This window comes from Cyprinus carpio, chromosome A6 (assembly GCF_018340385.1).
Source record: "Cyprinus carpio isolate SPL01 chromosome A6, ASM1834038v1, whole genome shotgun sequence".
Taxonomy (NCBI): Eukaryota; Metazoa; Chordata; class Actinopteri; order Cypriniformes; family Cyprinidae; genus Cyprinus; species Cyprinus carpio.
In genome coordinates, this window is record NC_056577.1 from 2,004,217 (window position 1) to 2,021,028 (window position 16,812).

At 38.0% G+C, this 16,812-nt stretch overlaps 1 protein-coding gene across 3 annotated transcripts in view; it reads right to left on the reverse strand.

Annotated features, from left to right (window-relative positions):
• LOC109077431 (protocadherin-9-like) overlaps positions 1-16,812 on the reverse strand; it is a 245,197-nt gene that overhangs the window by 83,865 nt on the left and 144,520 nt on the right. For 2 of the 3 annotated variants that reach the window (XM_042757495.1, XM_042757494.1), the window contains one exon: positions 4,005-4,206. In XM_042757495.1, the coding sequence (XP_042613429.1) occupies positions 4,005-4,206 (202 nt within the window). The remainder of the gene's footprint in view (positions 1-4,004; positions 4,207-16,812) is intronic. The other variant, XM_042757496.1, reaches the window with a different exon arrangement.

Genomic DNA, 16,812 nt, shown 5'->3' on the forward strand with positions numbered 1-16,812 from the left:
ATACGGGTTATTATTCCAGAGGACGTTTCTGCAAACCATTTAAAACACTTTTGAAAATCATGCTCGTAAGATTAAAATTAGCCTCCCTAGCTTTTAAATTACACATATAAAGTTGTGACAAAAAAATCTTCCGTGCACACTTGCTTCTTGATAAACACATTATTTTTTAAATGTCAGAATAAAGTAGTGGCGCACGCAACGCTGACCTACAATTAGCACCCGCTAGCTTAATACCTTTTGATTGAAAGCATAAAAATAATTAGTCAATCTGCATAATTGCTAATTAGATACTAATGCATATGTACTCGCAATTAACGACAGCTGCACGGGTAGAAGGTAGAATAAATTCGCTTCTGAATGCCAAAAGAAGTATAAGGTACATACTCGGCTCGCAAACACAACTGCTGTGGCTTGTACATTAGCTCCCAGTAGCTTTCTTACAAAGCTTAAAAGTTTTTTTTTTTTGGTTTGTTTTGTTTTTTTTAAAACCCTCGAATTGTAGAGCTTAACAGTATCCCGTAATTATCATCTCAGAGGGTTGCTTTTGTTCAAATGTTTTTTTTGTGGCAAAGGAAATCAGCTTTCTGAAGCCTACACACGCGGAGCGGGATGTCGGGATCTCCCGCCGAGTCCAAATGGAGCCCACTCAGATTCATGTTTGCATGTGTTCTTAAGTTGTTGCCAGGAATTGACGTTGACAGTCCTGTCAACAGCATTCAACAACCAAAGCTTTTTTGTTTTTTTTTTGCATAATTTTAGAGCAGGGGTAAACACTGAAGAAAGGAAATAAAAGATAAACACTCGCATCTTCGGAGATTAATTCAATCTGCAAAACAACCTCAAACCCCTGTTCCCCTGTGGTTGGTACAGATCATCAGAAGTTGACAAATTAATCCTCACAGCCAGTTTTACAGAAGACTGCTTCCTGAACTCGCCGAGCATGCAGGCATAGAGAGATTTGTACATGGCACACAATGGCTCAGCATACAATAAACCACCGTTGCGTGGCATCTGAGCGCATGCGACCCACAGAGGCGTCTGTTTTCACTGCTTTTGTTAACTGCGATTCAGAAAGAGTTTTGTGTGACATTCTGGATTCAGGTAGATGTAAAGCTCAAGTTTTCACATAATCCTTTAAACATGCCGCCACTTCAGATTGGACTCTTCTCCAAAAGGATTTCTCCAAAACTTGGTGTCTTATAGTTCTTTTAAGTTTTCATTACGTAATCTAGAGAGCGGGTTAATGTTGTGTAATTGTTTTTAATTGGTAATATGTTGGTTTTTGTACTGTATGTTGGTTATTTGTATATGCAAACCTGGCTGTCTATCCTAGCCAGGAGACTCCTGAGACTCTCAGTGAGACTTTTTCCTGGCTAAATAAAGGTAATAATAATCAGTAACCTTGAATATGGCCTTATATATTGTAACAGGAATAGTTAGTTCATCGCAGCATTAAAAGGGACATTGTTTTTTCTATAATGACTCTAAACAGTATAAGTACCTGACCTTCTGATTTCTAACATACAATACCAAAGTTTTAGGTCGGTAAGATTTTCAAATGTTTATGAAAGACGTCTCTTATGCTCATCAAGGCTGCACTTATTTGTGCAAAAAAAAAAAAAAAAAATACAATAAGGTGAGAAATTTTTTGGAATATTTTTACTATTTAATATATATTTTTTCTATTCTAATACATGCAAAGCTGAATTTTCAGAAGGCTTCAGTTACACATGATCCTTCAGAAATCATTCTAATATGTTGATTTGATACTCAAGAAAGATTTTCTATTATTCTCAGCGTTGAAAGTAATTGTGCTGATTTATATATTTGTAGAAACTATGATCCATTACGATTATTTGATGAATAGAAAGTACTAAATTGTTTTGCTGTCACTTTGATCAACTGAATGCACCTTTATTATTAAAATTATTATTTTTGTTGTTGTTGTTGTTGTATTTTTGTTGTTGTTGTTTTCAAAAACATTTTTACAAAATCTTACCAACCCCAAACTTTAGAATGGTAGTGCATAATCACTTGATATTATATTTATGCATATACTTGCATCTAATCTGTAATACACACACAAGCAAACACAAACTTCAAAGAGTGTTCAGTTGTAGTGCAGTACTTTCACAGTCTGTGCAGCAGGAGTTTAGATAAACATGTAAATATGCTTAATTAATGAAACCGGTGTGTGTATGAACATCTCCTTTATCAATGCACACCAATCCATACTGAAGAAGCTCAATTTGATCTCATCTCTTACTGACCTCTAATTGATGTTGCCATCTGAGCCTGGTGATGCTCCCAATATAGCCCCTGTGTGTGTCCAGTATTTGATTATGCACCGGTCTCCATGGCACCACGGTCATTTGTGTGCTAATTAATTACCAGGCTTAAGAGCTTGTAGATAATTGGTGTGTACACCACCATCAATTCCATTAAAAAGAGCAATTATCACCTACCATATCCAAATGATTGTTTCTGAGCTCCCCCTCTCTCATCAAATTAAAAGGAGACAATTGAGTCCTGCCACTCTGCACTAGATCACACTTTCAATATCATATTAATAGCAAGAAAAGAGGTGGAGTCTCACAGATACATGTGTGACATTTATAATGAATCTTAAAAGACCAATAAAGTTTGCGTGAAAAAATCTGAAAATATTCTGGTGGAAAAAAAACTGTCAAAAAACGAGTTAAAATGTTCATATAAATCGTGAGGCACAAACGTGCACATGTTAACTGTCTCTGACCTTGGGCGACACAGGTGCTTGAGCGGATCTATGGCTCTCTGTGATGGGAAAAGTAGGTCATGGAGTGCTATTGCTGGAAATATAAAAACTTATTTGCCGCATGAGACCCCAACAGGGAAATCAACGCTAAATAAATCAAATACGTGCTGAGCCCTATAGAGCTACTCTCTCTCAGTCCAGAGAGACGTGACTGACCATAAGCATATAAATACACATATTCTATCATGGCTCTTTTCACGCATGAAGTGACCTCACACCCTGTGGTGACATTAAGGACAATGACATATAAATCAAATGTCTTCTTTTGACCGACCTTTCCTAATTTTACTCAAGGTGAAAATGAAGGTTCTGCTGGTTCATAATGCTTAAAAAATGCTTTCTTTCTTCATACATGCCCATACTACTGCCTTTTTTTCTGTAATTGTCCTTTGTATATATATATATATATATATATATATATATATATATATATATATATATTTATATATATATTATATATATATATTTATATATATATATATATATATATATATTACAGTGTACCATCTATAAAGCTGCTATTACTAGTTGAATCATACTAACCAGAGTCAGTCCTAACCAAACAAAGGAAGTCGCAAGACATTTTGTCAGTTGCTTGCTTTCTATTCACTCCATCTAAAGTGAATCTCACTGACTGACATAAATATAGAGTAAGCACCAGATATATTCTGAATAACAGGGGCTCTGTCATTATGCACAGCATCAAGAGTTCAGTGTGAACAGAAAAAAAAAAAAAAAGATGAACAAAAAAATATATATATAAAAACCCTTGAAACCACTTGTTGCTGGAAACGTCAGGCAGTGGCTGGTTATTATGAGGTGTAAAGCAGAAACACAGTAAAAGAAACATTGCTGACTGGGCTTATTTCCAGCATTACACACATCTTCTGAATCTCTTAATCTACTGCATTTCTGGAGTTTATTATGCAATTTTGCCTCTACCCATCTCTTATTTATTACAACTGTATTCGCTTTTACAAAGTTCATTCTGTGTATCGTGAGAGCGCTATATTTACATTGTAAACTGTTATTGCAGAACATTAAATTGTTGTACACATTGAGTGGGAAGGTGCATAATGAAAACTATCATCTGTGATATTCATCTTGCTCTCTGGCTGAGCTCCTCCTCCTCCGTTAGGTTCAGAGAAGAGTGGAGACAAAGAGAGAAGGGGTGTAACTAGATTTGCCCAGCAAACATGAGCAGACTCACCGGAGTTGGGGTCTGAGTTGCCGTCCGCTTCGGTCCTCTTGTCCGGAGAGGCCTGCTCGTAGAATTCATCCTGCGCCTGCACCAGAGGGAGAGGGTGTGAGAGGAGCGGCCCACTGCCCACAGGCTCATGGTCCCCCAGCCCACTGTCACTGCAGCTTTCCTGAGACCCATCCGGCAGGTGAAACGTGACGCGTCGCTGCGACTATAAAACCAGACAGCAGAGAGACAGAGCCACACGTTAACGCTTGTCTCCTTGTTACCCAGTCAAACGGCAACTGTCAGTCAATATTGTGGACTGATACTGAATTAGAAATTTAAGAGCTGAGAGATTTGTTGACTTTTATACTTTTATGGAAATTAATTTACTGACCAAATAGCATGTTTTGAATTTTATTTGGTCTAAAATTGTCCCTCGGCACAGCAAACACAAGTCACGTTTCACGTTACAAAGCTCTCGCCACTAAAGAACATGTGACATCATGTGCACAGTGGATACTGCAGAACGCATTAATGATATACCGTAATGTGTTAATAAGTGCTCAAGATGACAGTGTTATGACATGCCAGCATGTGAGGTGAGACGATGAGAAGTGACATACTGTGCATAGATAGATAGATAGACGGACAGACAGAAAGACAGAAAGACAGATAGATAGATAGATAGATAGATAGATAGATAGATAGATAGATAGATAGATAGATAGATAGATAGATAGATAGATAGATAGATAGATAGATAAAAACATTACAAATCAAAGGTTTAGGTTTAATAAAGCTTTTTTTTTATTTTTATGCTCAATTAAATTTACATTTATAATAAGTCTTTTCTTTGTTTAATATATTTTAAAATGTAAAAGTTAATTTGGTAAGAGTTCATTTGGACAGGAGGAGGTTTGGGATGATAGTGTTTAAGGCCGAGCTGAAGTCCACAAGCAGGATCCTCACATAAGTCCCTGGACTGTCCAGATGTTTGCAGAATATGATGCAGTCCCATGTTGACTACAACATCCTCAGACCTGTTTGATTAGTAAGCAAACTGCAGGGAGTCCAGCAAGGGTCCAGTGATGTCCTTCAGGTGGGCCAGCGAGACCTGACACACAACTTTTTCACAGACCTGAAGTGCAGTCTGGTGTAGTGGGGGGCTGGGTGGGGGGGCGGGGGGTTGCTGGAGGTGTTAATAGATCCATGGAGTGAAGATCAGAATGGGTGGGGGAATGAGACAGGGTTTTTCAAACTTGCAATAAAATTCATTCAAATCCTTGGCCAGTTGTTTATTTTCCACAGTGCTGAGGTCTTGTAGTTGGTGATGTCTTTCAATCCTTTCCAACTGTTGCAGGGTCATTGGCAGAAAACTGGTTTCTCAGCTTTTCAGAGCAGTTCCTCTTAGCCACTCTGATCTCCTTTTTTTTCAGTGTGTTTTTGGCCTGTTTATTAAAGACTCTGTCCCCATTCCTGTAGGCATCTTCTTTGGCCTGACGGAGCTGTCTGAGTTTTGCAGTGAACCACGGTTTATCGTTGTTGTAAGTTAAATGAGTCCTGGTAGAGATGCACATATCCTCACAGAAACTGATGTATGATGTTACAGAATCCTTGAGCTCTTTCAGATCGGTGGCAGCAGCTTCAAAAACACTCCAATCAGTGCAGTCGAAGCAGGCTTGTAAATCCCACTCTGCTTTTACAGTCCTTATTACAGGTTCAGCTGATTTCAGCTTCTGTCTGTAGATCAGTATAAGAGGAACCAGACAGTGATCACAGAGACCCAAAAACTCTCTGATATGCATCCTTTATTGTGGTGTAACAGTGGATCAGTATATTACAATCTCTGGTAGGACATGCAAAGTGCTGTATTTTGGCAGTTCATGTGAGAGGTTTGTTTTATTAAAATCCCCAAGAATGATTATAACAGAGTCTGGATGTTGTTGCTCTGTGTCTGCGATCTGATCAGCCAGCTGTTGTAGCACTTACGAGATGTTGTAGGAATGTAAGCACTTACGAGAATGAACGAGGAAAACTCCCTTAAAGTTGATGAAAAGCACTTCTAGATCAGGACAGGATATCTTCTTCAATACTGTTACATCTGTACACCACCTTTCGTTGATGTAGAGGCATGTCCCACCTCCACGTGATTTCCCTGTTGATTGTGCGTCGCGATCCGCTTTGAACAGCTGGAAGCCTGGCAGATGTAACACGCTGTCCGGAATGGCTTAATTCCGTGAAACACAAAGCAGCGCAAGGTTTGAAAAGTCCTTATTTATTCGGGAGAATAAGTTTGTCCGTTTTGTTTGGTAGAGAGCGGAGATACGCCAGATTGATGCTAAGCAGCTCCGTTCTAAAGCTGCGCTGTTGGAGCTTGACGAGTTTATCCCACACTCGTGCATCTTAAAATGCTTAAACAATGCTGCTGCTACGTTCAGCAAAATGTCTGAGTAATTAAAAACTAGTAGAATATTTTGTTCTGCCATATATTCAGCAGTTCATCCCTGGTAAAATTAGGAAAAACTAACAAAAACATTCAAAACAACTGGAGAGCTCCATCTGGAAATCTGTATCTATTTTTATTTTAAATTCAAAACAAATTTATTTTAAATTTACAATTCAAAATAAATGTTTTCTATTTTAATATGTTAAAATGTAATTTAATCCTGAGATGTAAAGCTGAATTTTCAGCATCATTACTCCAGTCTCCAGTGTCACATGATCTTTCAGAAATCATTATAATATGCTGATTTGCTGCTTATCTTATTTATTATCATCATTGTTGGAAATTTGATGAATAAAGAGCTCAAAAGGACAGCATATATTTAAAACATTTTTTTTTTTTTTGCAACATTATAAATGTTTTTACTGTAACTTATGATCAATTTAATGCATCCTTGCTGAATAAAAATGAAAAAAAAAAAAAAAAAAAAAAATTCTAGTCTTACTGACTCCAAACTTTGAACAGTGGTATATGAGTTGCTGTGATGTAGGTGATATGTTCTGTGCTCTCGATGACGGCCGGTCAGCACAGGCTCTGCCTACAGCGCTGGTAGGCGTCGGCGGAATAGCACTGCTGGGTTGGGACAGCCTGGCCAGAGCATCCCGGTTCATATGCCATGTGCTCACACTGTGCACAGAGGCTCAAAACCATATGAAAGTTCCGACATCACCATCAAAAGGTCTTGATGATGCAGCGTGCCTCTACCATCATGCATCTGTGAGCTTTCCATCGCTTGTATACACAATAATTTATGCATAATGTGACATGCTTGTATGCAAACAACCTCTCCAATGCAATTACTGAGAAATAATCGCACATGTATTTTTAACCAAGCACAGTTCCCGTTGCTTTTCAAGACAATATTTCTGCATCACCGATCTCTGTCACTTGCTAATTTTGAGCATACTCCAAGAAATTCTAATGACATTTTGCAAAAGTCCAGCACCGAACTCTCCACTAACCTTTCTGAGCAGGAAGTTGTCTTTTTTTTTTTTTTTTTCACCATCTCTGTCGACTGTCTAAGACAACTCTGCTGTAATTATTGGCAAAAGCAAAGGTCAGCCAATCTCATCGCTATGCAAATGACCTCATTATATAATTTGGAGCATTTCAGAAAGCAAGTGACATTCAATTAGAGGTAAAAAAGAGGCGAATAGTAGATTCAGCACGACAGCCTGAGCTACGGACCACTTAAGCTGGACAAACCACAGCGGCTCCCTTCTCAGTTCTTTGGCCTCAGAACAATCTCACTAACCTTTTCACCTTTCAACCACTTGCATCACAAAATGATCATGCAAGAAAGTATGAGGATTATTTGTTTATAATAATTAATGTGGAAAAAAAAAGTTTCATTTCAGACAGTTTACTTCTCATTATTTACTCGTGATTTTAAGTAGCAAGATATGCTGTGAAATTTAATAAAATAAGTGTAAAAGTGAGTGTGAAATAAACGTAATCATAAACAAATAAAATGCTAGTTGGTGGCACAGCCTGTTTGAAGTGTTAAATTGCACTTTTATCACAGAGATGTCTTTTAAACTGTCTGAACACACAATATTAATCTCTCATATACAATACGATATCATCAGAGCAATATTGTGTGTAGATCAGCTTGCAGAGTGAAACACTATACCTCTAATCTGGGGGATGTCCCAGCGTGATATGCAAACCACCATGAAATGAAAACACAGGTATGTGATCACACTTCAGTTCTATTATAAATGGCTGTAAAGCACGTGTAGGACTTAATAAACGTACATTATATGCAGTGATAATGAATCATGGCTGCTTATGCGCTCATAATGTTTGAATATATGAATGCATGTGTGTACAGTATTTCTGTAAATGTGCTTGCTGCACACAAAATTAAGTGACAAATGCCAGTAAAAATCAGTGGGGAAATGAAATGAAAGGACTTTTTAATTGGCTGGTAACTTAAATTGTAAAAATTATAAATTGCAAAAAAGAAAGAAAAAAAAAAACATATTATGACTTAAACTTTATTCAAGACATACTCTTGATGTATTTTATCCAGTTGGCATACTGTTTAAATAAAGCATAAAACTATATATACATGCAATTTTGTTTCTTAAATAAGGTTATCTTATTTTGGGAACATTTTTACTGGGAAAAAGGGATAAAAGGAGGTTTATCTAGGTATATATTCCTCAAATTAAGCCACCATATCATAAATATGAGGAATAAAAATCACAATTTTGTTTTTGTGGGAATTTGACAGACTCTGGCTCATCTCGATGGACACATTGACCTGCTCTGTTTATCATAAATATGCACAGAAAAACCGCTCAATAATCCTGTTTTCAATGGTATAAAAATACATTTTTAATAAAAACGATGCAAAATACAGTTTTTATTGCCAGTAAGAAATGTTTATGCTAAATTTACCAATTCTCCAAAAGTTAATACAGTACCCCATGTGCATGGGGCTCACACCATGTGAAAGTTAATGTGGGCGTGAGTGTGTGTGTTTGTGCGTTTTCCCAGCAGTCACTCACTGCTGTATTAGCATAAGACCAGCTTAAACCTTGGCCACTGCCAATTTACATGCAATCATGGCTTATCATGCTTGTCAGCCCATATTAGTGGCGTGTTTTTACATTGTAATGGGCCAAACGCGCTGGCGACGGCACTGGTGCTAAGCAAACATTGCCGCTTTCAGCTAAGATGTTTGCTCTCGTCAAAGTACACAGAATCAATGTCACAGAAGTTTTCTACTCAAAGACACACGACTCGATTGCACCACCCGATTCCCTCACTCTGGGCTCAGAAGGGGAGAAAGAAAATAAAAGAAAGTGGATGCCTCTAAAGCGCTTTTCAAAAAATAGAGACATCTTTGGCAGAGAGTAAATAGGCAATTACGGCATGCATAAACAAATCTGCAAACATGCAGATCTTTAATGAATTACATTTCCTACGTTTCAGGCTTATGTCAGTTTTTCTAAGGAGGAATTTCAGGGCTTGCTTATGAGTGCTTTACATCCAACAGAGTAGCGCTTAATGGATTTGCGTTAAGTCTGGGTTTAACCTAGCCGCCTGCTCGGCAAAAGTCATCGCCGTCTGAGAACTGTTATCGCGGTTTAGCGGGCAGATCAGGTCTCTGTGTAAAGATTAGCACCAGAGTTTGCTGGAACTTTCCAGCAAATATCACAAAACCTCAGAACATCTTCCGTAATTCTCTTGGACGCACAAAAAATCTGGCTAGAGTTCATTCATTGCCGTAACTGTTCTTATCGTGATGATTTTAAGTCTACATCAAGAATATTTCACATCTAGGGTCAGCATTCTCTTTCCTCCATATGAATAAGGAGATTTTTGCAGCCGAATGCCACATGTCTGAGAAATAATAGACTGCTGTTTCTGTCTGGATCTCATGGGACGATTCATTGGCAAGCGCACCTCTCACTTCCTTCATCCCTCAGACATTCTCCCAAGGGGTGGAGATGCTAAAAAACCCCTCCATTTCCACCATGAGCAAGCGTGCTGTTGGAAAATGGCACTCTCTTTTGCACCTGAAACCAGCCTTGCAGCAGGTCCTAACCAGGAGCGAAATTTCCAGGAATAATTTGTCCATCCACACTGAAAACTGCACAAAACAGCCAATGAGAACATATCTTATGCATAACATACAGTCAACATATATCATGAGCACAAAATAAACCCTGTATTGTCATTATATATGAAACAGTCATTTGCCTTTAGAATTTTAACCCTTAATAAAGGGTCTTTTCCAAAGCAATGCCATAGAAGAACCATTCTGTTTTTTCACAAAGAACCTTCAGTGAATAGTTCTTTAAGGAGCCTTTTTTAAGAACTTAATAATCTGAAATCTGTTTTCCGCTATAAAGAACCTTTAATGTAATAAAAAGTTTCCATGGATGTTAAACGTATATATTATCATAAAGCTTCTGGAATAAATAAATAAATAAATAAATTTTGCAAGTAAATAAAATTTATTAAACCAATTCAAAATTGAGCAGTATTCTCTGCTCTCAAATGCTGGGGGCGTGTCCACTATAGACAATGAAACCACGCCCACTAATGGGAAAGCTGCCTTTCTGTCAAAAGTCAAACTGTCAAATACCACTACAATGTGAATGGATGACAAAGGAATAGCTAGCTGCTGTAACTGTAAGCTGTAGTAAATAACGGTGATGAAAGTAAATCGCAATTGAGAAGCGAACCACTGATGCTAATGCGCTCTAGTTATTAGTTGTGTGACATCAAAGTACCGTGAGAGCTATAAGAGAGCAGACGACACTGCATGCTTTCGAATCACTCACGCGGTACTTTGATGTCCCACACCGATCGATCTGTGCAGAGCACCTTCAAGCTGAACAAACTTATAGTGTTAGGGGAGAGGCCATGCTGGCTCCAGTGGCTCCAGTGCATCATTGAGACTTGATTTCAGCAGCACAATGACTCAAACGTGTAGGTAGATGCACACACGCAAAATAAAAGGGCAAGATTGTGGCAGGAAATTAAGGTTCTGGTCTCAGCGTGGATATTTCCATAGCAGCACTGGTGTGCTTTTCATTTGCAGGCGATTGCTCAGATTGCTCAAGGAAAGAGAGGGAATGTCTACCGCCTCACTGCTGCTCCCAACCTCACACACTCGAGAGAATAATCCAATCCAGCAACGCCTCACCACCTGCTGAAACAAACACCGAATGTGGCTCTCTTCTTCCAGCTTTTCAGAATCAATGACCTCTACACAACAACTGAACAACGACACGATAAATACACACACACAAGCATTCATAACAGCAGCACACAAGATGTTCCCATGCCTCACAACTGTGATGAGGAATCGAGAATGGTTCTAACACAGAACCAAATGACTTCAAGACATTTAGTTCTGTTTAAGGTTTGACATTCTTCTGCCAACGCAACACAGAACAAGAGTTTGGTTACTGACTGATGTCAAACAAATTTTCTTGGAACTGGTAAGACTGCCATTCATCATCATCTCCATCCCATGTTTTTGTTAATTTATGAAATATTTGTGCTAGATTTCTTTAGATGAAAATAAAATAAAATAAAATAAAATAAAATAAAATAAAATAAAATAAAATAAAATAAAATAAAATAAAATAAAATAATTATTGGGGGATGAATGAATGAACAAATGAATTAATTATTTGTTTATTTTACATTATTTTTTTTAGTACAGAGTTCAGAGAAATTATTGTGGAAATGGGAACTGGTCTTCAAAAGTAATAAAATGAACATTAATGCAATATTTACAGAACAAAATCATTATGTTAATCAAAATTCCTATCCCTCAGAACACAAACATACAGAGTCTGATCATCCAAAAAAAAAAAAAAAAATTCCTTGCAATAAGTAATATCTGACAGAACCAATCACATTACAGCAACAAGACCATTTGTTTACTGCTGCACTTGAACTAGACAGTCAGTCTCATTAAAACGCACCTGGCTTCAATTTAACTATACACACGGACCACCAAAAGCAAAGACCCCTCCCCCCCACTCCCCCCTACACACACAATTACCTTAGATGAAATCTGTCATTTAAAGTTATCTGTTTATACAATCTTTTTTATGAAAAAATAGTCACTTAAATCTGACTGCTAGAATAACTTGTGAGAACTGCCAAAAGTGTTTATGAAATACTAGATACATAGATATACATCATACTATACATCAGTACACACACACACACATTTTTTAAAGCATCATTGTTGTCGAAGCTCTAATATGGGAGAGATATATATCCTGCTCTATGGAGGTGTTTTTATGGAGTCATAATAAAAGGCTGCCTGCCCTCTGTTGGTGTGAACGCACTACTGCAGCAAATGAGGACGGACACTGCATGCTTTGCCTTTTGCAGCCCTCTTTCTTTTCACCATCCCTTCTGTTTTATCTACTTAAATCAGCTCATTTTCCCTCTCCCTTTCTCTGTTATCACGCTCTTTGCCTCTTGCTCCACCTTGTTTCCGTCGCACATCAGAGGAGAAGGTTTCCGCAGCGCCAAGGCCTCGTTGAGCTCAGCTCTCTGTAGTGTGGCTCTCAGCGTATGTGTTCTCTGGTAATGATCCCCTCGCTCCTCATTACAGACAGAATGCTGTGACCTCCCTCTCATTGCACGGGCCCTTTCATTGGCCTCAGTGGCTCAAATGCCAGCCCCGGGCCAATCTGCAGTCGTCCACAGTTACAGAAAACATCTTTAGTATATTCACAGATGAGGGGGTACACCAATACACCTCTACAGATCACATTACGTCCTTTTGTACAGGACAGAACAAGCTTGAAACTTCTTTCATCACACAAACACAAACTGGAAATGTATTCATGACTTGGGAAGCTTGAAAAGCCAGCTTTAAAGAGGGGTTTTCTCCCAGTGTCCCAAGAACAGACCCTCCAAGCCCCGAAACTGCTCTAACATGCCAGAAAAAAAGGTGAATAAAACATGTGCTGGGATTGCTTTGTTTTTCCATTGTTAAATCCTGAGTGTGCTGCTCAGAGGACCTCTGGACACTCTGGCCACTAGTGTGAATGGATGTGTAGACTCATCCTGATGGAAATAGTAGAAATCTCCTGGTGGATGTGCCTTGGTGTGTTTTTTTTTTTTTTTCTTGCGCTGCGGGTCAGGTGTGCATGCGAGGAGTTTTAAGCATTTCTGAAGCCTCTCAGTTGCTTAGATTTAAATGTAGTCAAGTTATTCAGAGGTACTTCTTAACACAATTTTAATATATGAATTCGCTCAAGTAAATTAACCTTACAGAAATGTGCCACAGAAACCATAGATTATTATTATTTCTTCAGCATGGATGTATTTAATTGACCAAAAGTGACAGGAAAGACATTTAAATGTTGCAAAAGATTTGTTTCAAATTGCTGTTCCTGAACTTTGAACTTTCTATTAATCAGAGAATCCTGAGAAAAAAAAAAAAAAAAAAAATATATATATATTATATATATATATATATATATATATATATATATATATATATATATATATATATATATATATATATATATATATATATATATATATATATCCTGTGACACCGAAGACTGGAGTAATGATACTGAAAATTCAGCTTTGCATCACAGGAATAAATTACATTTTAAAATATATTCTAATCGAAAAACAGGTATTTTAAATAGAAAAAAAAAAAAAATATTTCAACTTTTAATGTTCAAAGAAATGCAGCCTTGGTGAACATAACAGACTTCTAAAATCTTGTCTAAAAACATAAAATAACCCCCAGACTTGGACAGTAGTATACATACATGGGATATTTTGCCCATTTTATCATCAAAAATGCACAAGATTTGAGGTCTCATTCATGTAAATAGCAAAATGGTGCAGGACATGCTACACACCACTAAACCCTAAGAAAAGTAAGAGTGATAGCAACAGTAATGACAGTAATCACTAATAATTGTAGCGAGTCTGATATTTTAGCAGAAACTATGGTTACCATGATACACAGGGAAGTGATTAGCACCGTTCCCTCTGGGCTAATTGTACTTTGCTACATTCTTGAACCTGTATTTATCTACTTTCCTTCTCCAGCAAGCTCTCTTTATCTTTGTTCTGCCTCTACTCTTTCTCTTCTCTGGTGGTGAGCCCAGCAGTGAGCGTCCAGCGCTGAGAGGCAGCGAGTCCTCCACACTGCGGTGTAAAGGGCTGCTCTGAAACCCTCTTCTGATCTGCCTCAAAGCATTAGCTACACACTAACAGCTCCTCACCCAGGCAGAGAGACTGTGTGCTCCACTGACTGAGAAAGAGAGAGAGAGAGAGAGAGAGAGTGTGTGTGTGTGTGTGTGTGTGTGTGTGTGTGTGTGTGTGTGTGTGTGTGTGTGTGTGTGCTCTCAGTGTGGAGTGACTGTAACAACCTGATCCTTTCTCCAGCTATGAAGCCAAGAAAAACAAGGAGTTTGAATATGCTAGAGCATCAGTCCAACATCTTTTCATAAACTATACCCATGTATAAATAGGAAGCTGGATGCTGAATGGTTAATGCATCGTTCCAGTTGTCCTAAAACACACAATATACACAATACAACACAATATAACACACAATGTATCAGCTTTGACACAAACACATGTTGAACTAAGTAACACTGCAGAAATTAAACAGAAGCAGCAACAGATATTTTATTCCATATTGTGATGTAAATCTAAATGAAAATGATTATCGAAAAAAATGTGGTGTGGGACTTGGTTCAAACCAAGGCTAGCGACTGTATGTGCAGTTTAGATCTATGTGAGAAGAGTCATCGTGTCATTTAGTATTCCTCAAAAGCTTTTCACTGCAAACTGCCTCATGCACCATGTTAACATGAGTTTCAATAAAGCCATTATTGATTGTGAGCACGCTTTATACGGCAATAAGTCCATGCAGCAATATTCGAGAGGTAAAACTCCAGACCTGCTGAAATAATGCTTATTTGCTCAATGAGAACGTGTTTTAGAGATGAGATGTAGATCAATGCAGTGCCACTTGACTCATTTCTCTCAGCAAGCCGACAGGCCACACAATAGCTCGGCTCTTTTGTTATATCCCCCCTTCTCTCTCATTCACCGCTATGGTTCCTGTAAGTGCCTCTTTACCTTAAGCTATTATAGCCTGTGAATTTACTCATAATGCTTCTGCATGCACTCTGTTGAAATATATCAAGCGTGTGATTGTAGCTATGCTGAAGATGGCCGAGGCGCTCTGTACTGCTGACGGACTGATTTGTTCCTCTTAGCCGTCTTCTTATTTCTGCATACCCTCCTTCTGCTTTAGCACCACCATCTGTCTTGTTTCCCTCAGAGAGAGTGAAAAGGTTTAGAGATCTGAAAGAGGAAAATTTCATTTTTCTGCATCCTCCAATGTGCAACACCGAGGCATATTAGCATGATACGGTGTCAACAGCAGCACATCACAAAAAAATCACATTGTTTCCATTACAGTCAATGAAGCTGTAAGCGGCTGATGTGCCACACTTTCTGTTTTGAGATATTTCTAAAATAAAATGATTTTATTTGTATAAATTTAAACAAATAAATGTAAAAAAAAAAAAATAATAATAATTAATCAATAAATAAATAAATAAATAAATAAATAAATGTGAAGGGTTTAATTTTCCAATTTGAAAATTTGGAGATGCTAGTGGCACAGAAATTACACACTTCAGATTAAAACAATTCATTATTAGATCAAAAATACAGTTGAAACAATAATATTGTGAAATATTAGTACAATTTTAAATAACTGTTTTCTATTTGAATATATTGTAAAATGTATTAAAAATAAATGCATTATTCTGTAATACAAAAAAAATATATATATTTTTTTTTCTGTCATTTTTGATCATTTAAATTCATCGTTGATGAATTAAAAAGAAAAAAATACACACACACACACAAGCTGACCCCAAAATTTGAATGGATATTTATTAACATATAATCTTATTAATCTTGCTAAATTCTAACTTGGAGCTGACTGGTTCATTATTTGTGAACAAAAACAAGATCTCCTTAAAACTACAGGACAATGCCCTCACAAACAACCTCCCCCAGCCTCTGACTTATTAAATGTAAACAAACTGTGGGTGCAGGTGTGTTGAGAAATCAGCCTATCATAGAACACAACCCCATCAAAGGACAACAACAAACATCCATCCTATTCCACACCTCAACCATGAAAACACCTGAGTCTTCGAAAAAGGTCTGTGCTTTTTCCTCTTTTTTATTTATTTCTTTTTTCTCCAAGCAGAGACCTGGGGCATCAGGCAATTTCATAACGGCCTGAAATATTGCAAAGACCTCTTTACTGAGGTTAAACGGCGTACAATGGGTGCTCTCGTGTTACACAAATACCGCTCGACATGCCAAGGTTTCCTCTCTCTCGATCTGAGAAGACTGAAGTGCAGTATCTGCTGCAAAAGAGATGCAGATCGGATGTGTCAGGAGTTCCTTGAATGACATGCCATCATCTGAAAGCAGCCGTGACACAGGGTGAAGAAGCAGCGCTCTTTGATAGAGGTGCTGCACCACACACTGCTTTGCTCTTAACCGCTCCCTACAAAGAGCGGTGGTCAGAGAACGAATGCATCAGAATGACTGAGATCTGCTTTGACACATCATGAACTTTCACACAGGATGCCCTCAGAGTCTGAGCCGAGGGGCTTCAGGGGTCTGTCTCTGCTCCAGACGACCACATGGGCTTTGACTCTCTGGCCTTGTCTTGAATGCAGAGGATTTGTTAATTTGCGAGGAAAAGCAGAGCTAGAAACAACGCAGTGTGTCTGTAGAGCTCTACAGTGACCTGTGATCTGGAAGCATTTT